A 20,513-nucleotide genomic window follows, 5' to 3' on the forward strand; every position below is an offset into this window, starting at 1 on the left:
TCGCAGAGAGTCGGACACGACTGAGCGACTTCACTTTCAGGAGTCATCCTAGGACATCCTCACAGATGCAGGGTGGGGCAAACCACTCCATCCCACCCCCACAGACTCGGCCTCTCCCCCAACCCCCTTTCCTCCTGCACTTCCACGCCTGACACGGCAGGGGCGCCAGAGGGCTCCTGCTGGACCAGACTTGGGGAAGCCTTGCTGTGAAGTCAAGGAGAGACCGGGTGCCTGGAATCCCATTCCCTCATCCTAGTCCTATGCAGACTCTCCCACCTGCTGCCAGGAAACACCCTCCCTTGGAGAGCAGCCCCTGTCTTGAAGCCCCAATAGCTACAGTGGCCTGGGGAGAGGCCAGGGGGCTAGCTTCACATCTACCAGCCAGTGTCCAGGGTCACTGCCCACCTGTCTTGGGCCATCACTCTCCCTAAAGCTTGCAGGTCAGGTGGGTCTGAGAGGCCTGCCAGCCTATCCCCAGGTCCCGCTGCTGGACACAGATACTCCCCTCTCCCAGGGTTGCTCTAAAGGGGTCTTCTCCCTCCAGGCTTCAAGCTTTTCCATCTGAACCTGAGCCTGATAATGGTCTGGATAAGGACCCTGGCCCCTGGGGTCACTGTATGGCCCACACTGGCCCCAACAAGTGACTTTAAGTTTGTCCATCTCCCCCCCGCCCCCACACACAGGACAGGAGTTGTCGGGGGAGCATGTTAGTGGGAAGCAAGTCCCAGCTCCCAACCCACAGAATGAACTAGGCTCCCTCCCCCTGCCCGCACCCCCAGGTGTGAGCTCCATCACTTCCACCTGTCGGGAGGGGAGAGGCCAGCCCTGACCAGAGGACAAAGCCAGGCTGAGGGCAGCATGCCCTGTGGGTTGGGGGCTGCTGAAGGAGGGAGGCACTCTGTTCCCATGCCAGGTTGGAGGGCCCAGGGTCCCTGTGTGGAGGACCCATGGGCTGAGAGGTGGCTACGGCTGCTAGGTCAGGGGCAGAGGGGACAGAGCCAGGGAACCACCACAGAGCTTGTGGTCCGAGGTGCATCACAGAACCCCAGTCAGGGCACACCCGACACTGCTCCACACCCTTGAATCGGTGACAGAAGGCAGCCTAGGGACCCAGTGCCCAGCCCCAGAGGCTCTGGGTGGCTGTGCGATCAGGGTGCATTTTGGGGGGTGTACACTGGGAGGCACACATGCTCAGGAGGGCCGCACCAGGGTCGCACGCCAGGCACTTCCACAGCAAAGTGGGGACACAGCTGGGCCATATGCAACCACGAGTCCAGCCAGAGTTACTCATGAAACCAGCCCCTCCCCTGCCCTAGCCATCCACGAGCTGTCATCCATACCGAAACACTCAAAGTCAAATGAATTTATTCAGAAAAGGCCTCTGCACCAGAGTAAGAAAATGAGCACCCCCTCCCACCCCTCCAGACCCTAAAAGGCCAAGTTACAAAGGTGGGGAGGGGGGTGGCGGCACAGAGGAGGGAGGAGGTGGGAAGTGAGGTGGAAGGAAGGAGGCTGAAGCCTCAGCCTCCCGGAGGGCCGGGCCTGGCCTCCTCACAGCTGCAGCGACCACCAGGGACAGGCCAACAGAGCTGGACGCTGAGAACAGCTGACAGACCTGTGGTAGGGCAGGGCCAGGAGGCCCACGGGCGTCCCCTTCCCTAAGGCTCTCCAGGATGGACATGAGGCCCCTCCTCTGCGGGCTCGGCCCTCTCCTCCACCTCCGGTCCTGCAGTGGCTGGGCTCCCAGGGGCACTCTGCTCCAGCCCTGCCTGGCCTTCTGCTTCCTCTTTGACCTCATTTGTGCCCTCTTCAGCCTCTGAGCGCTCGGATGACTCAGGGGGCTTAGTGGTGGCCAGTGTCAGGGTGCCACCATTGGCTGCTGCCTCTGGGTGCTCACTGGTACCTTGGTCCATCTTCCTTCGCTTCCTCACCTCATCGGCCACCTTGGCCTCCGGGGGCTGGGGGCAGGGCTGCTTGGCCTCCTCCGGGGCCTGGCTGACCACTTCCTGGGTCTCTGCCCTGAGGCTGCCCTGGCTGAGGGCACAGCCCTCCAGGTTCAGGGCGATCTTCTCCACCTCAGAGGCGCTGGCTCCTGGCTCCCCCAGGGCCCGCTCCCGCAGATTTGCCTCCAGCTTCCTCTTCTTGCTCTCCTTGGGGTTTGGTGACTCTGGTCCCTGCTCCTCGCTGGTCTCATCGCCCTGGTCCCTCTCCAGGGCTCTGACCTCCTGAGACTCTGTGCCAGGCAGCTGAGGACCCTCAGCCAGCGGGCCTGCCTCCTCATCCTTCCCCAGCCCACAGATGTGCCTCTGGGTGCCGGCTTCAAGGGTGGGTTCCCCAGGGGTCTCCTCCTCCTTCGCCTCTCTGGGGCAGGCCAGCCGTGGTGAGCAGGGTGGCGAGCACGGCTTGAACTTCTGCAATTTGTCCTCGGGCCCCCAGACGAACCTGCAGCGGGGCCGGAAGTGCTCCCAGGCGAAGTGCAGCAGCTCACGGCGCTGGTGCCGGCAGCGCACAGTGAACACGAAGTAGTCCAGGGCGCTGTGCCGCAAGCCCGGCAGCTGCCTCCGCACCAGCGTCTCCTCCAGGAAGAAGCGGGCCAGGGGTGCCTGGTAGTGCGCCAGCCCCAGTTCCCCCAGAGACTTGAGGATGCGGGTGATGCGGAGGTTGTTGTGGCTGTGCCTGGTGGGGACAGGAGGCGCTGGTGGGGCTGCACATGGTGGGCGGTGCTCAGCCAAAGGCTGCCCTTCTCCACCCCGCCCCCACTCCCCCAAGAGGCTGGTGTCCACCAGTAGAGACACTCCGGCCCACAGGTCAGCCCCCATTCCCACCCTGTCCTCAGGTCCCTGAGAAGATGGCCTGTGGACCTGGATCATGTTCAGTGAAGGACTGTGATGCATTCCCTAGAAGGGTGACTGTCCCCTTGGTCCCATGGAACACCCACCCCCAGCACAGCTGGAGATGAACCAGATGGGGACCCTCTAGAGGCAGGGGTGTTACCCACATGCCCTGAGCTGCCACTCCCCTCCACCCAGTGCATCCCAGGGGGGCGAGGGGAGGATGTCTCCCACACCCCCAAGGTGGGGTAATCAGGAATGTAGTGAAAGTGACGGAGCCCCTGGCAACCCAATCCATGCCTACATGGGTGGCAGGCCACAGTCAAGAAGCCCACAGCTGAATCAGGTGGCACCCACCCCTACTCCCCCTGCTCCGTCCCCAGTCCTGCCCCACCTGGTCCCATCCTCACCCCGCACTCTTTCCCCCACCCTGCCCTTGCCCCACCTCCACAAGCTCAGAGGATGCTGGGAGTCTCAGGCCCCACCTTGCAGGCCCCCTCCCCAGAGATGTTCCTCTGCAATCAGAGACCAGCTGTGCAGACCCCTAAGCTCCCAGCCTGCTCACCAGTTGAGGTTCTGAAAGCGTTTCTGGTAGTTGTGTGCTCGGCACACCCGGCCAGTATCTCGGTCCTCGAGCTGGATCCCGAAGAAGCCCAGCATGAGCTCATAGGCCTGGACCAGCCGCTCCCTGACCTCCTCGGACTTCTTAAATGCCTGGAAAAGCCCCCAAGGGTGGCAGAGAGCTCAGTGTCAGTGCAACACAGCCAAGAGCTGGACACCTTCCTCACGCCCAAATTCATCTGCAGCCTTGGCTCAGACCCTCAAGGTGAAGGGCCAGGGCGCAGGAGCCCAGGGCTGCTCACTTGACTTTGAACTGGCACCAGATCTCCCCAGCCTGAGGCATGTGCTGTAGCCTTGAGAGGAACTCCCTGAACTGCGGAAAGACCTCAGGGACCCCAGGGCTGGACATGGGACTGCAAGCACCCATCCTGTCTCTTGGGCACACCTACTCGGCCTCCCCGGCTCCTGGAGGCCCCTCCCCACTCTCCAGGCATCATTGATCCAGCCCAAACCAGGGCTGACTAAGGCAAAGCCCGGTCACTCTGACTGCTCGTGGCCCCTTCCCTAGACCCCTGGACATGAGCAATCCTCGCAGTCAGATTTCTCTGGAAGCCTGCAAGGAGCACTGAGGGCCAGAAGCAAGGACCACTTATGAGGGAAGATAATAAAACTGTGGGCAGAGGAGTCCTTCAGCTCCTGTTCCCCAACGGACCCATGAACACCTGCGGCTAGCCGTGACCCATACCTCGACCTCCAGAGCTCACCTCGATCTCCCGGAGTGTGAGGGGCTTGGCATGCCAGTTCACCCCCGGCTCCCTCAGTGGAAACAACCTGTGAGGGAAGGGATGGCACAGGCCGGGTAAGCGGCACACACGGCCCCCGGGGCTCTCTGCTCAACTCCGGCAGGGTTGGCTGGACCTCACCTGCCACACATGCTGTGGTCTCTCCCCAGTCAATAAAGTCAAAGGGTGAGGACGGGAGAGCTCCAGGGGGAGTGCCCAGGATAAGGGCCCAGGACAGCCCAGCCACAGGAGTCCCGCCTGTCTGCACATCAGCAAGGCACCTGCCAGACAGCGACCCCACTCCCTACCATCCCCTTTCATCCTCACGTTCTTTGCCGCCTACCATTAATGCTGCGGAATTATTCTCAGGGATATCCTGTGCCCTGAGCTCGCCTCCTGCAAACCGTCCTTAAAGGACATTGCATTTGCAGGCCAGCGTCCGGGGGGCACCTTAAGGCACCATTAGAACCCGCCCTTGCGGCAGAGGGGCTCTGCGGACAGATTCAGGACAGCCTCAGGGGGCCTCCAGTGAGCCAGCTGGTTGACTGCTCTTGTTGTCCCCCAAAGCCAGCGTCAAACCCCAGCAGCAGAGGCTGTTCTCAGCTGGAGAACCCAGACGCGGTCTCCCCTTAGCTGGCCCCCGCCTGCAGAGCCAGGCACCTGGCACGGAGGGCAGTGCGCCTGCTCAGTAAGCACGGAGCCTGGAAGAGGCGGAGCCAGGATCCAGTCTGGGTGGGGCCTCAAGCCCCTTCTCAGAAGCCCCGCCCACTCACCACTGGATGTAGGAGTGATTGTCCTCCAGGAGTTCATAGTCTTCCTTCCAGTTCTGAAGAATGTCCTCAATGAAACAGCCTGGGAGCCCCACAGAGACAAGTCAGGGGGACTGCCGAAAGCCCCTCCCCCCACCCCTTTCATGAGAACCCTGGGGCTTGGCAGCTTCAGGTTGTGCACACCGCCTGTGATGTTAACCCAATTTAGGCCGACCACCACTCTGCAATCTGGAAGGTGAATCTTTATGGCTGATAAGAGGGCAGACTGGAGTGGGCACTGTGGGCTGAAGGACCCAGGAGGCCCCAGTGGGGAAGAGCGAGTGGTCCCACACCTGCACCTGTCTTTGCAGAAGGGGGGCCTTGCTGCACCCCACAGACCACAGGCTGCTAGCTGGAGTTCTGCCCTCACACAGAGCCTGCCACCAAGCCCCACGCTGCAGCCTGGTCTCTGCAGGGCACCCCCCCACTTTCTGCAAAGAGCCTGGAGGGGAATATTTGAGGCTGTGTGGCCCCTGATGTGTGCAGCAAAGGAGCCATGGACAACAAGTATGTGAATGGGTTCTGATAAAACCTCACCCTGGACACTGGAATTTGAATCTCATATGATTTTCGCATGTCATAAATGTTATTGTACCATAAAACTTCCCCAACTGTTTAAAAGGTAAAAACCGTTCCTTCCTATTAGTTTATGTATGCAGCTTCCTCACTATGGAGGTAGAGTCAGGTAGTCATGACAGAGACTGTGGGCCTGCAAAGCCACCGGCATTCATCCCTGACCCTTTGGACCATGGTGGCCACTGTGTCCAGGCCAAGAGCTGGGGCCATGGGAGTCCCTCAGCAGCTTCAGGGTGGGGGGTGGGGTGCACTGTGGGGATATATCTGAAAGCCACAGGTCCAAACCATGTCACAGACCAGACAGGCAGAGGAGAGAGGAACACCCCCAGAATGGAGCTTCCGGCAGCTGGGCAAGTACACACCATTAGGCAGGAACCGAATCTCATTTTTGTAGAAACTCAGGTTGAGCATGTCACCATTGTCATCTCCTTCTACCAGATCCTACGGAGTCAGAGAAAGGTGACAAGGTGTCATCCAAACACGCTGCCTCCAAGGACGCCTCATACTGAAGCATTTCTGGGACAGGTGGGAGGGAGGTGTTGGCTCTTGGCCCGTGAACCTCCAGACATCCTGAGGGCTGGTGAAGACCCCAAGTGCCAAGCCTGGGTCCCCCACCCCACAGGGGAGGACCAGCCTTCATACTTAGGAGATAGCAGCCACCACCAGTGACGACCACTCTGATCACCAGTGATAACCATCCCCCTCTCAACAACGTGGGCCAGGGCTGGAAGTCCCCTTCATCTGCACCCCAGAGACAGTCCACCAGTTCCCTGAGACTCGGGTGCAGAGGGCAGGGGCTGAGGACAACAGAAGCCATGAGATGGGCTGGTGGGGCCTCCTGTGGAAGGGCTGGCGGCTGGCGCTGTCACGGTGTGAAAGGTGAGGATGCTGGGGTGGGAGTTAGGGCGTGGTGCTCTCACCCCGTGATTACAGGAAGGATTCAGTCCTGGTGGGCTGCGGGGGTGGGTATGGGGGGGGAGTCTGTGCACAGATACCTACCGGGTAGTGATGCCGGTACCGGCGTGTGTCCCGTGCAGCTCGCCAGTTTCGGGACCCTGTCACCTTGAGCTGTGGAGAAAGAATGGATCAGATCCCAGTGGGGAGACCCTCCCCATTCCTCAAGGCAGCAGCAAGCAGGACCCACTCCAGGGAAGCCCCACACTGGTGAGGACAGCAAGGACTGGGCCTAGCTGCCAGCAATGTCAGAGGGGCCAGAGTAGCTGGAGTGAGCCCTCCGGACTCTAGGCCAATGTGCATTCTTGGGGTGCCCCCCGACTCCAGCATCATTTTCTACTCCCATGTTTGCTGGCATCACAGTCCAGGACCTCCTCTGGGAACCCCAACTCCCCCAACACTTCCTCCTTGCCCGGTGCTCTAAGCTGACACCTAAGGGGCTATATACCCAAGGGCAATGGCCTTGCCACCAAGAGCCCCAGATGCTTCTGAAAGGGGTTTCTTAGCCAGATGCCAGTTAGGTCAATGGACAGTGGGTGGAAATGAAACTCAGCAGAAACTGCCCCGCCCCCCATCAGCATCCATTTCTCAGCCTCCCTGGGTTGGTCCAGAGGGCAGGTCCTGACCAATGGTGGTCACGTGCACAGCTCAGAGCAGGGCCAGCGCCATAGGTGCACAAATGAGCGTCCAGGAGGAAGCACCAAAAAGCTATACCAGGACCCAGTGTGGGGCAGCCAGGAAGGACCCATGGGGGACTGGAGAGGAGATTGGGACTCTGTAGAAGGAAAGAAGCCATAGCAGAGGGACAGGGAAGAGGTCAGAAAACCATGGGCATCTCACAGGAAGGTCCACGTGCCGAAGCACTGCTTTAGGAGTGTGGCCCACGGAGCTACAGTGAGGATGGCGTCCTCCTATCTAAGCTGCACCACGTCCAGCTTAGGGGCATCTGCTTGGGGGAAGAGGTGGATTCCTGCCCTGTGACCCTGACCACTGCCCAGCCTACCTACCCTAGGAACTCGTGCCCGCCTGAAACACTGGAAATGTGCCGAGGTCACTGGCCTTCTCGGCAGGCCCAGGAGCCCCTTGGGGTTCCTCTCGCTGACCGACCACTCCAAGACCCAGAAAGAAACTTGAACACCAGAGTGCTCATCTGCAGTACTGATAATCCATCACTGAGACCACTAAGCCTGAAACTCAAGCTTCCCCAGACACGGTGCCAAGATACCCTGGTCCCAGAGGGAGGGGGACCCGTGGTGATAACTATCATTTGGAACCCTCCCTCTCACCTGGTACCCCAGCTGGAGCAATGGCATCCACTCAGGGATTGTGGCACCCGGTGAGTACCAGCAAGTAACTGCTGGTAATGTTGAATAACCATGGTTATGACAAGTAACCAGTGGTGACAACGAGGAGCTGGTGGGCACACCAGCTGCTCTGACTCCCGCAAGCCACACGCATGTAGCCTCCAAGGCCACCTCCAGACGACATGAGGTGAGCCCTGGTCAGAGCAGGTAGGTGCTGCACCTAGTGAGGGTCAACCGGGTGGGGCAGGCTGGGGGCTCTGGGGCCTGGGGAAGGGTGGAGGCAGCAGCTCCAGGAGAGAGGCGGTGAAGAAGGCCAGAGCTGAGGACTGGGTCTGTCTAGAGGACAGAGCCAAGGGCCTGAGGCTGGGATGTGACAGGGGAGTCAAGGATGTGCTAAGGCCATCCTCTGGAGGAAGTGTCACCGCGCGGATCTGGCCCTGGGGACAAGGGTCTAAGGGTGGCCCTGGATTCCCCGCAAGGTGCCCTGGTGGGGGAGCGCGCGGAGGAGAGGGTCGGGGAGGACCTCAGCGTGTCCTGGAGACCAGGACGCAAGTAGCAGGAGAATAGGGCGGGAAGGGGGCAACCGCTGGAGATGGGGAGCCGGGCCCCAAGCTGGGTCTCTGGGAGGTGCCTGCACACCTGGCCCCGCGGTGGGGCGGGGAACGGCTTGCCAGCAGCAGGACTTTGCCCCCTTAGCCGCCGCGGCCTCCCCAGGGGCGCCGGGTTCCCAGGGCGCGGGGGCGGCACCTGGAGCGCGCTGGGCCGCGTGTCCTCCTCGGCCTCCGCGTTCCCCGGAGCGCCGGTCTCGCCATCCTCGCCGGCCTCCGCCCGCGGGCCCTCGCCGTCCTCCTCCTCATCCTCGTCCCAGGTCGAGTCGCAGTCCGGGTCCTCCATGCTCAGGTGGCGGCGGGACCCGCTCCGGCGGAAGCGAAAATGAAACAGGGAGGAAGCGCGGGGGCGGGCCGGAGGCGGGCCGGGGGGCGGGTCGGAGGCGGGCCCGGGGCTGTCGTCTCGGCCCGCCCAGTCCTGAGGAGGACCGTCTCCGGGATGTACCCTCCAAGGATGTCCCTCTGGAGGAGGCCTGTCCCCCCCCACACCGAGAAAGCCTCTCCGGAGGACGCTCCCCTCTCCCCCGAGGTTGCACCCCTCCATGCCCACCTAGGTATGGATTTCTACCTGTAGAGGACCCTTGAGGAGTGCTCCCTAGGGTACCCTCTCAGAATCCTCCCAGGTCCCCTTTCCCCTGGAGAATGGCCTCCTCCACCCTGGAGGACCAGAACCACTGCCCCGCCCCCGTGTTCTCCTCAGAAAAATGTAGACAGGAAGCCCGCCCCCTGAGGAGGTCCCCCAGAGCACCCCTAGAACGTCCCTTCCCCTCCAAACACCCTCCCCTGCAGGGCACCTCTCTCCACCATGATCCCCCTAAGGATGACCTAAGGGAGGATGTCCCCTTGAAGGGTGGCCCCCCTGAAGCTTGTCTGTAGCAGATGTCCCTCCACAAGTGTGCCCCTAGGAGAACACCCCCAAGTTGTCCCCCAGGTGTTCCCCCAGGATGCCTCCCTTAGGAGACCCCCGGGTGCCCCCCAGGTGTGGGCTGGGGCAGCACTTTCATCAGATGTCCTCTGAGGAGTGACTTGCTTTCAGGATTCTTCAGGTGGACAGCAGAACTCCTCTTGCTGGACAGTAGGAATGGAGATCCCCATGTCCCCTCCAAAGGTTCACACCCAGGTGGTCTGCCTTTTCAAGGCCATTAGGAGGGTCTCTCTCCAGTCCTGACAGTCCCATAGTGCAGTGTTCTCATGGGCCTGACCTGCTGTCCCCTTTGCTGCAGGTAATGGTTGTAAGACAGCACAGGTGCTGCCATCACTGACTTGGAGGCACCAGGTAAAGACCCAGACACCTGGAGGCCGGAATGACCCGGGGTCACCCTCAGGGCTGGTCAACAGAGACTGAGGCCCTGCTCAATCCTGCAGGCTGCCAGGCCTTAGGTTGGTATGTCCAAGGATGTGACAGTCCTTGAGTTGTGCATCTGGGGACAGCTTGGAGCTGGACAGAACCTGCCAGTCTTGGCCATGGGCACGGCTGAAGACCCTTCTTCATGCTGGTGCCAACTCCTTGCAGGCTTACCAACCTCCGTTACCTCTCTGGATACCATCTCGCCTGGACAACCTTCTAGGACAGTGGTGACTCCCCCAAAAGTGTGGAGTTCTGGGCATTTCTGCAAAGCTTCTGCCACTGATGGCCAGGGTAGGTGTCCCAAGGAGCAGGCAACAGATAGGCAGGCTGTCTGTCAGGCATTGTTCGGGGCTGGCCTATTGCAGACTGTGGCCACAGGCCTGGACTTCTCCTTAGCTGACTTGCAGTTTGCTGTGACTAGACCCTGGCTGTGACTTCTGGAGGGATGGGGCCCTCTGATGAGGCCACTGCTGGGTGTTGGGCACTCTGAGAGCACTTGGGTGGGTGGGCAGGCTCCCCCACCTCTACCAGAAAACAGATAAGCATGCACTGGAGGACACAGGGCCGTAGCTCCAGGCTGTGGCACTCAGAGCACAGCCTCCCATACCACCTTCTGCCACACACACTACTTGTTCTCAGATGGGGCCCAGCTTCTGCTTTACAAGTTCCAGCCACACTCGACTGCACCAGGGTGCTGTCTGGATGCCCTTCCCTGTGGTAGGAGGCCCCTCTGAAAGTGTGATCTTCTCCTGGAATCTCACGCCACGGGGCCCTTAGGCACCAGGTCTAACTGTGGGGTGTAAGCTTCTGCTTCAGCTTCCTGCACGGGGCAGTCAGGACGGAAGGCCAGGGCTGCTCAGGCTCAGTAGACCTGACACGAGACACTCCGTGCCAGGCACTGCGGGCCCTATTGGGGCAGCAGGTGCCGGCCTCCAACCCCCACCGGGCCACCTCTCAGCCCACATAGCCCCATGGGCTCAGGGATTTCCAACCGCCTGTGGCTGATGTTGGGGGGATGGGTGGCACCAGTGTCCTCGTGGTTTGTCAGGACGAGGGTGAGCACCTCCTCTCTCACTTGGGAGGCCTGAGCTCCGCCCCAGTTCGCATGCTGGTGGGAAGCTAACATGACTCCCACCAGGCACCACTCCCACTGGGTGCCTCTCCTCACGTTTTTTTATTTGAAGGGATGCTCACATGCAACAAAGTAGCCACTCTAGACCTGTTACTAGTTTGTATATTCATTGTATCAAGTGATCCAAGTACATCAAAGCCTAGCTTCAGTTATAAATCTTGAAAAAGACAACCTCCTACTATAAGAAAAGTTTACTTTGGTATCACAATCACACAACTCCAGTTGCTTTTTTGTGCTTTAATGTCCCTCAGTCAAAAGTAAGCGTGTCTGGGTCAGCCTGGTGCCCAGGCTGCATCCTCCCTCAGCCTGCCTCCCTCTGCTCATTCATTTGGTCTGTTTGCCAGTGCAGTGACTCGAAAATACAAAAATAACCGCTACAAATTCTTTGTATCTGGCATATAAAAACTGAGTGAAAAGTATCTCAGTAGTCTGTTACCTTAAAACAAAACATCTCAGGAAAAAATACAACACAGGTTCAACTTCTGCAGTACTTTTTTCATATAAAACCCTAGTAAAATAGGCTTCTTAAAAATTAAATAGTGAAATACCAACCAAATTATATACATCATTACAGTACAGGTGAATGAGGCAAAGTACCCAGTTCTCAGTCTCCCTGGTGGTGGAAGGGCCGGCGCCTGCGGCCTGACGCTTCCCTGAGGCTGCAGTCAGTTGAGAGCGAGCCTTTGACTGGTGGACAGACGGACAAACGGGAAGACCTGGGCCCCTCAGAGGAGAGAGGCAGTCCATGTTTTATTGCTTGCTGTGCCCGCTCTCTGCCCACGCAGCCTGGTCCTCAGGCCCATGCCAACGCTTGGCCCCAGGTGCAGCTGAGCCAATTTGATGGAACCCACGAGTGTCCAGAGAGGACGTGGCCTGGGCTCACACATCCCGGGTCTCAGCATCTGAGCGGGACCTGTCCGTCCTGGGCGTTGGGGGCCATCCGAGCCCAGATGGTCTGAGTGACACCTCAGGAGCCTCTGGCACCTGAGGGCAGGCAGCAGGGCTGGTGGCATTTGACCCGCCGACTGCCTGGAGACCACAGCACCCGCCTGCTGCGAGCGTCTACGTCCGGCGCCGCTTGGCTGCACTGGGGCTGGAGGGGTTGCTGTTGGCGGTCAGGACTTTGTCAGTGACCCGGCTGCGCTTCCGCTTGTCTGACCCCTCTTTCGACCCCAAGTCCGAGTTGTTCTTTTCTTTGTCTTTGCTGGACTTTTCTGTTGCTTTCCCCAAGCTTCCTGAAGATGAAAAAACTGGGAGACAAAATCATTTGGCTGAAAACAGAATATCCAAAATTTTATTTCATCTTCCTGTTCAGTTACAAAAATCTATACCTATGTACAGGACATCGACCCCAAAAGGCTCCTCCCTAGCTGGGGGTGCCTGCATGGCTGTGCCCATCTTTGCTTCTCGGGGTCCACCCTGCACTGAGAAGGCCGCCACCCATTCTACTTCAGTCGGGCACCCTCTGGCACCCCCGCCTCCTAGGTTGGCCCCGAGACTGACTCCCCTGTGTGGGAGGCTCTCCCCGAGCAGACGGAAGCTGCTTTAGCTGCTGAGACAGATGAATGGCTCCACTGCCCGTGACGGGGAGGCCTTGCCGGGCTGGGGTCCGTGCCCCTGGGCCCTAGGGCGGGAGGGCAGGCCCCACACTCACCATCATCAGCCCCGTTGTGGGGGTCCACGTCTTCCTTCATTTCGTCTTTCATTTCCTCCTCGATGATCACTTTTCCTGTGGGGAGATGGCCGATGATGACCTGGAGCCTGCAGTGGCGAGCGCTGCGGCCCCGCCTGACCACGGTGGCTCAGGCCAGGGGCTGCTCCCGACTTGGGAGGTGTCTTCCCCTGTTCTGGAGGCCCCCAGACCGCCCCATCCTGGAGGGTGAATACCACCCAGCCAGTGACCCTCACTCTCTGAGGCTCGTGACCTTCACCTTGACATCGCCACCTTTTCCCATTCCCAAATCTGCCCTTGCCCGAGTCATACCTTCTCGGACTTCTTGAATGATTTCTTCTGGAAGGACGAAATTCCTCTCTGGATTTGGGAACGGAAGAATCTCAGACTCGTGCTAATGACAAATAAGGGTTTTTTTTTTTTTTTTAAGAAGCAAAGAAGAAAATATGATTTTAAATATCACATTTTAAAGAAAAGGTGACTGGAGATTTAAGAGCCAACTCAGGAGTGACCAACAAGCGCAGATGACTGTCCTGGGGCGCTGCAGTAGGCAGGCGCGGGGCCTGAGGCCTTTGTTCTCTCTCGTGGAAACCAGGCAAACAAAGCAAAATGGAGGCGGCACCAGGAATGCTCATCAGGCTCCACTTGTTCCCCAGATCACATAGGCCCGGAGGGACAGAGAGCCAGAAACACCACCGCCAGACAAAGGGAAAGGTGAGCTGGCGGGAAGGGTCTCTGGGTTGGGAGGGGATTCAGGAGACAGGGCTTCTAGTCCCCAACTTGGGAGCTGAGCTGACAAGTCAGGGGGTCAGCGAGTAAGTGTGCCAACTGCCAGCCAGGAGCTTCACAAACCCTGAGAGCTCCCGGGCCCATGGTCATCCTGTGGGGTGGGATCCACAGACCCGTATTTACAAGGTCCCAGGGTGACCATGGCATCAGCTCCATAGCGGTACTGGGGTCCAAGGAACTGAGGAAGGAAGGGCCACCTGTCCTGGACTGAGAGCCCCCTTGGAGGCCCCCACAGCTGAGTATCACGGGGACCCTGTGCTGGACATCATGGCCTCAGCACCCTCTGAGCCAGCATCTGCACTTGAGAGCCATCTGTCCTGTCTACCGCACCAAAGGCCCCCCAGGACACGGGCCCTGCCGTACTTGTCTCCGTGTCCAGCTCTGGGTCCCAGCCTGGAGTGAAGATGCAGGAAGTGTCTGGGGGCCAGGTGACACCCCAACATGACAAGCATGGGGGTCCTCACGGGACCTGGGAATTCTGGGGAAGTGGGGTCCCAACTGGTGGGCACAGCCCTTTGGGGGGCCTGCTTCAGTTCAGACCGCGAGTTTCCGGGTTCTTAGTGCGGGCTGGGGGTCAGAGAGGTGCTGTCATTTCTCTCCCGTCTCTGCCTTTTGACAAGGAGGTGCAAACGACTTGCCCAAGCCCAACAGGGACCTTGTGGTGGTGAGGGTTAAGGACACAAATGGGTCTGAGCTTCACTCTCTGCCTCATGACAAGCACCAGGTCTCAGTGGGAGGAGGGTTCGGTGGCGGTACAGCCCCGAGTCCTGCTGCCTGCTGCCACAGGGCCCTGACTCCTGCTGTTCCTCTGCAGGGAACACCCACCTGTCTTTTCTGCTGTCCTGGTTACCGAGTTGACCTGCTCTCCCTCAGACCTGGCATCTGCGGGTTCCCTGAGGGAGGTCTTCTGGTCGCCCTGGTTCTCACAGAAGCCACCATATTCATCTCAATGTGACTCAGACCCAGTCACCTTCCTACCTATAGCACTCGGGAGTTTTCCACAGGACTGACAACCTAAGAGCCCCCTCCCACACAGGCCTCGGCTCCCTAGTTATCTCCTGGAAAGATCTTAACTGGACCTCATCTCCCCCCCCCCCCCAAATCTAAGGTAGGTTCAGTGCAATAACTAGCTACTGTCACCAGGCTTGTGTTTTCATAAAACTACCCAGAGCTATCTTGTTTAACAACTGGTCACCTGTGGGACATCCTGGATGTCAAGGTCCCTGAGGCCAGGACCTGGTGGGGGCGGAGGGAGGAGGTGTGGACGGGGCTCCCTGTCAGCGGCTCTGGCTGCGGGGGTCCAGCTCACCAGTGCTTGCATGTCATACATGGTGCTCAGGTGGTCCCAGATGACCTTGGATGGGACCTGCCGACCGATGTTTTGGCTGAACTTGTCTCGGATGCAGATCATGTGGAAGTGCCGATTCACACCTGCAGAAGGAAGGGGTCGGCTTGTGGGGGAGGGGTAGGCCAGCTGGTAGGGTGGAGAAGAGAGGTAGGGGGCAAGGGGGTGAGAGCGGGCAGTGATTGCAAGGGTGTAGGGAGGCAAAGGTGGAGGGTGCAGGAGGTAGGAGGTGCGGGGTGGGGGGGAGGTGGGAGAGGAAAACGCAGGGGTCTGCAGCGGAGGTGTAACGAGGGGATAGGGGTGGGGGTGCACGTGAGGGCTGAAGTCAGCCGGGATGGGTGGCTGGGCACAGGAAGGGGGGAGTCGGGTGGGGGTAGGATATAGAAGGGGGCAGCGTGGGCAGGAGTCGGGGACTGCTGGAGGAAGCATGGGTAGGGTGCGCAGGTGAGGGCTGGGTCGGCGGGGGTGCAGGCGCAGGAGGCCCCGCCCCGCGCGCCCAGCGCGCGTCCCCGACCGTTGCCGGCCGCCCCGCCCCCACGCGGGTGGGCCGCCCCGGCGCGGCGCTTTGCTCACCGACGGGCTTGTGGCCCAGCATGGCGTGGAAGAGGCACACCTCCACCTCGGGGCTCCACACCACCGTCTCCTCGGCCGGGCTGGTGGCAGCCTCCCCCGGCCCCTTGTCGCCAGCCGCACCGCCGCCGCCCACCTCGGCCTCCCCCATGGCCCCGCCGCCTCAGCGAGGAGCCCGGGCGGGAGCGGGCGCGGCCACAAGCTCCGCGCAGGCGCACTCGCGACGTGGGCGCGCGCTCGACGGGCTCGCTCTCGGGCTCTCGCGCGGCGCAGGCGCAGGCGCAGCTGAGCGCTGGGTCGCCGCGCCCCCAGGCGGCCCGGTCCCGCTGCGCAGCGCGTGCAGAGCCGGCGGATCAGGCGGAGTGGGTTTGCGTAGACGGATGGAAATGCCCTAAATTAGATTGTGCCGGTGGCTGCACAGCTCGGGGTAAACCCCGCTGAACTCTGCGTTTACGATGGCGGGATTGCAAGCTGCACCTCAGTAAGAAGCAAAGAAGAAAAAGAACAGGCAACCTACACTTCCTGCGAGTGGGGGCTCCAAGGGCTTCCACTGCCTCTAGCTGACCCTTGGCCTGAGCTCTGCACAGAGAGGCTCCTGAACACCTGGGCAGGGACGTCAGAGTACAGCCTTCCCGCCCCAGGCCTCCACGGTGACCAGCATTGGGCCTTGCGGGTTAACCCTGGTCGGGAGGGGCGGGGCCAATCGGGGCGGCCCGCCTGGGCAGTCAGGTGACAAGCTCAAAGCTGCGCCCAATCAAGACCGCCGGCTCCGCCCCGCCCCGCCCCACCCGCGCCCCCGAGGGCTTCTCCCCGCCCCTTCTCCGTCAGCCCTCGTCTACGCAGTGCCGGGGGAGAATACCCAAGTCGGAGAGCGCTCTTGCTGTTCGTCTCTCCCCCGGGTGTAGACGCTGGGTCGGCCTTCCGGGTCCCTTTCCGGCTCTGCGGCTTACCAGCCGTGTGAGCCAGGCAAGACACTGAGCCTCTCCAGGCCTCAGTGTCCTCCGTGAAGTGCAACTAACGACGGCGCCTTATCCCGGCGTGCCCTGGGCACACGCTCGCGCTTCTTAGCGGGCATTCGGAACTGCTCTGGCCAGCCTCACCCCCGGAACAGCGGGGACTCAGAGTCTTGACCTCCCTCATGTGAAGAGCGCTGCTGGTGATGCCAGTCCCCACAGCGTGGGGACACGTGGCCCAGAGAGGATTTCACAGTGACCCAGTGCCACCAGCTGTCCTGGAGCCACAATGTGGAGGGACATTGTGACTCTTTTCTTCTTTCCTTTCCTCCTTTCCTCTCTCTGACCCACAAGTGGGGCTCCCCTCAGGGTTTGCTGTGAGGTGGAATGGAGCACAGCCCAGAGCCACTTCACATGGGCTCTGTCACACAGAAAGTGCTAACAGATAGTGGCCCTCATCATTAATCTCCCTGCACTTGCCGGACACTTCGGGGTCCCTGCTCCTCCACCAGGTCCACCCTCTGCTCATTCTATCCCCACCCAATTCCTGCTTTCTTCAATCTGGAGAGCCTCCTCCTCTAGGAAGCTACCCCCGATGCCCACAAGACTGCCTCAGTCCATCTGTGCCTCTCATGCAATCTCTTCCTCCTGCCTGGGTTCACCTGGGTGCTGGGCTGTGTTTTGGTCCTCTCTGGTGGCCACAGTAGCTGAGCTGTGGTCCACAGACACTTGGTTCCTTTCATTCCAGGCAGATCCTGGAATGTGTATCTGCAATCAGACTCGATGCAGAAAGACAGGTTGGATGATTTGGGCAAAAGGAAACTGCCTTCTCCACATCCTTCTTACATGAAGCCTCCTGGGTACTACCCATTTGTCTGCTTCACCAGGTTTGTGTGGGACCGTCTCTACCCATGAGTATAGAGCCCACCTCTGTGCCCATTGTCAGGGTGGGGCTAAATGCCACACTCAGCTGCCAGGACTTTGCTTAATCCCAGTGATTTGGCTCATTTCTTTGTGTCCCACAGACGTGAGCACAACTAGAGCCAGACTGAGGCAGGATTCAGGAATCTGAACACTGTGCTTGCACCTTCAGCCTCTGCATTGTGGTGAATCAGAAGTCGGGCTTCACATCACTGCACTGGTGATCCAATGTGGGCCACTGGGCCACCTGGAACTTATTTAGGATGTGCTGCTGCTGCTAAGTTGCTTTAGTCATGTCTGACTCTGTGCAACCCCATAGACGGCAGCCCATCAAGCTCCCCCTTCCCTGGGATTCTCCAGGCAAGAACACTGGAGTGGGTTGCCGTTTCCTTCTCAAATGCATGAAAGTGAAAAGTGAAAGTGAAGTCTCTCAGTTGTGTCCGACCATTAGCGACCCCATGGACTACAGCCTACCAGGCTCCTCTGTCCATGAGATTTTCCAGGCAAGAGTACTGGGGTGGGTTGCCATTGCCTTCCCCATATTTAGGATGTGGGTGCATGCTTGGTTGCTTCCATCGTGCCTGACTCTTTGCAACCCATGGACTTTAGCCCACCAGATTCCTCATCCAAGGAATTCTCCAGGCAAAAATACTGGAGTGGGTTGCCATGCCCTCCTCCAGGGGATCTGCCCAACCCAGGGATTGAGCCTGTGTCTCTTATGTCTCCTGCATTGACAGGTGGGTTATTTACCACTAGTGCCACCTGGGAAGCCCTATTTAGGACAAGTCTCCTCAAAATAACATACAGAAGAAAAAGTGTTCAAAAGTGAAGTGCAACTGGGTAGAGAGATGTGTGTGGGCCCCCTGTGTATCCTTCTGGGATGATCACGAGAATCTGAGCTGAAGGAAGCCCCTTTAATCTGTGAGTAGAGAGCTGCTGTGAAAACTCTGTTATGGTCAGTTCTTCCCACCTGGTTACAAAGGCAAGGGGTAGGTGTTGTTAGGGATGAAACATAGCTGTTGGGGAAGGAGGCAGTCACCAGGTGATCACTGATCAATAACTGCCTCCTGAGTGCTTGGCACAGGGGTGTGAGGAGGGCCTGGGTGGGAGCCCTGTCTGCTGGAAGCCCATAGTTGGAGGATCACACTGAAGAAGATGTAAGATGTTATGTGAAGGAGAGGAAGAGAAGGGAGCTTCTCTGGGGATGAGGACAGCCCTGGGCGGCAGGACTTCAGAAAGAGGCCACAGGTGCAATGGGAGCCTGACTGTGAGCCCCTCACTCCTGATCTCAGTGCACAAGCATCCCTGATCCTGACATGGCTCAGATACCACTCCTGGACCCACTCTGGACACATACTGCAGGGATCAGCTAAGACCAAGGGCTTGCACCAAAACTTCTGGGCACCTAGACCTCGAGAGCCCTGGGAGGGGTGGAAGATGGGCAACTCTTCCCCCAGTAAAGAAGACATTGGATCAAAATACCAACTGTTACTTTTCACAGAACTAGAATAATTAAAAAATTTGTACTGAAACATGAAGACCTCGAATAGCCAAAATAATCTTGAGAAAGAAGAATGGATCTGGAGGAATCATGTGTCCTGACATTAGACTATACTATGAAGCTACAGTCATCAAAGCAATATGGTATTGCCACAAAGCAGACACATGGATCAACAGAACTGGCTAGAAAGTGAAGACATAAACCCACACAATTATGATCAATTTATAACAATAGAGGCAATAATATACAGTGGAGAAAAGACAGGTCTCTTCAATAAGTGGTGCTAGGAAAATGGACAGCTATGGGTAAATAGAATGTGTTTATAAAATTTTCTCACACCACATAAAAAAATAAACTCAAAATGGGTTAAAGACCTAAATATAAGACCAGAAATCATAAAAATCCTAGAGGAAAACATAAGAAGAAATCTATTTGGCATAAATCATAGTGATTTTTTTGGGGGGTGATCAGTCTCCTAAAGAAAAGGAAATAAAGGCAAAAATAAACAAGTCAGACTTAATTAAACTTAACAGCTTTTGCACAGCAAAGGGAACCATCGACCAAACAAAAAGACAATCTACTGAATGGGAGAAAGTATTTGTAAATGTCATGATTGATAAGGAGTTAATATCCAACATACATAAACAGCTCACACAATTTAGCATCAGAAACAAACAACCTGATTTTAAAAAGGCAAGAAGAACTGAATAGACATTTTTCTAAAGAAAAAATGCAGATAACCAACAGACACATGGAAAGATGCTCACGTTTGCCGATCATCAGGGAAATGCAAGTCAAAACCATGATATTACCCACACCTGTCAGAATGGCTGTCATTGAAAAGAACACAAATAACAACAGAATAATCTCTGTTCATTTTCAAGGCAAACCGTTCAATATCACAGTAATCCAAGTCTATGCCCTGGCCAGTAATGCTGATGAAGCTGAACAGTTCTATAAAGACCTACAAGACCTTGTAGAACTAATACCCAATAAAGATATCCTCTTCATTATAGGGGACTGGAATGCAAAAGTAGGAAGTCAAGAAATACCTGGAGTAACAGGCAAATTTGGCCTTGGAGTACAGAATGAAGCAAGGCAAAGGCTAATAGAGTTTTGCCAAGAGAACACACTGGTCATAGCAAACACCCTCTTCCAACAACACAAGACTCTACACAAGGATATCACCAAATGGTCAATACCAAAATCAGATTGATTATAGTCTTTGCAGCCAAAGATGGAGAAACTCTATATAGTCAGCAAAAACAAGACTGAGCTGACTGTGGCTCAGGTCATGAACTCCTTATTGCCAAATTCAGACTTAAATTGAAGAAAGTAGGGAAAACCACTAGACCATTCAGGTATGACCTAAATCAAATCCCATATGATTATACAGTGTAAGTGAGAAATAGATTCAAGGGATTAGATCTGATAGAATGCCTGAGGATCCATGGACGGAGGTTCATGACATTGTATAGGAGGCAGGGATCAAGACTGTCCCCAAGAAAAGAAATACAAAAGGACAAAGTGATTGTCTGAGGAGGCCTTACAAATAGCTGTGAAAAGAAGAGAAGCAAAAGGCAAAGGAGAAAAGGAAAAATATACCCATTTGAATGCAGAGTTCCAAAGAATAGCAAGAAGAGATTAAGAAAGCCTTTCTCAGTGATCAATGCAAAGAAACAGGAAAACAATAGAATGGGAAAGACTAGAGATCTCTTCAAGAAAATTAGAGATACCAAGGGAACATTTCATGCAAAGATGGGCAACAGTAAAGGACAGAAACGTTATGGACCTAACAGAAGCAGAAGATATTAAGAAGAGGTGGCAAGAATACACAGAAGAACTATAGAAAAAAGA

The 20,513-nt window shown here is 57.4% G+C and overlaps 2 protein-coding genes across 3 annotated transcripts; both read right to left on the reverse strand.

The window, feature by feature from the left end:
- Positions 1-1,359: 1,359 nt before the first annotated feature.
- On the reverse strand, positions 1,360-8,759 carry OGFR (opioid growth factor receptor). Its single transcript, XM_065919680.1, has 7 exons — positions 8,565-8,759; positions 6,559-6,627; positions 5,922-6,000; positions 4,948-5,026; positions 4,157-4,223; positions 3,397-3,545; positions 1,360-2,676 (listed from the first exon to the last, which is right to left on the reverse strand). Exons 1-7 carry the CDS (start codon positions 8,709-8,711, stop codon positions 1,659-1,661), a joined length of 1,608 nt encoding a protein of 535 aa, XP_065775752.1. The 5' UTR covers positions 8,712-8,759; the 3' UTR covers positions 1,360-1,658.
- Positions 8,760-11,273: 2,514 nt separating this feature from the next.
- MRGBP (MRG domain binding protein) lies at positions 11,274-15,515 on the reverse strand. 2 transcript variants are annotated; one of them, XM_065919681.1, is made up of 5 exons: positions 15,285-15,515; positions 14,562-14,797; positions 12,890-12,971; positions 12,560-12,634; positions 11,274-12,155 (listed from the first exon to the last, which is right to left on the reverse strand). In XM_065919681.1, the coding sequence occupies exons 1-5, from the start codon at positions 15,430-15,432 to the stop codon at positions 11,968-11,970; spliced, it is 729 nt and encodes a 242-aa protein (XP_065775753.1). In that variant the 5' UTR covers positions 15,433-15,515; the 3' UTR covers positions 11,274-11,967. The 2 variants fall into 2 exon arrangements, with proteins under 2 accessions (XP_065775753.1, XP_065775754.1); XM_065919682.1 differs by having other exon boundaries at positions 14,676-14,797; positions 15,285-15,501.
- Between the last annotated feature and the right edge of the window lie 4,998 nt (positions 15,516-20,513).

The sequence above is a fragment of the Muntiacus reevesi genome, chromosome 2 (assembly GCF_963930625.1).
Source record: "Muntiacus reevesi chromosome 2, mMunRee1.1, whole genome shotgun sequence".
Lineage (NCBI taxonomy): Eukaryota > Metazoa > Chordata > Mammalia > Artiodactyla > Cervidae > Muntiacus > Muntiacus reevesi.

Coding starts and splice junctions, on each gene's coding strand:
- OGFR (XM_065919680.1), bottom strand. CDS start 8,711: ATGGAGGACCCGGACTGCGACTCGACCTGGGACGAGGATGAGGAGGAG. Junction 6,628..8,564: donor CGCGGCCCAGCGCGCTCCAG/GTGCCGCCCCCG, acceptor CTTTCTCCACAG/CTCAAGGTGACAGGGTCCCG. Junction 6,001..6,558: donor GGTACCGGCATCACTACCCG/GTAGGTATCTGT, acceptor CTGACTCCGTAG/GATCTGGTAGAAGGAGATGA.
- MRGBP (XM_065919681.1), bottom strand. CDS start 15,432: ATGGGGGAGGCCGAGGTGGGCGGCGGCGGTGCGGCTGGCGACAAGGGG. Junction 14,798..15,284: donor GCTGGGCCACAAGCCCGTCG/GTGAGCAAAGCG, acceptor TTCCTTCTGCAG/GTGTGAATCGGCACTTCCAC. Junction 12,972..14,561: donor ACATCCAGGATGTCCCACAG/GTGACCAGTTGT, acceptor ATTTGTCATTAG/CACGAGTCTGAGATTCTTCC.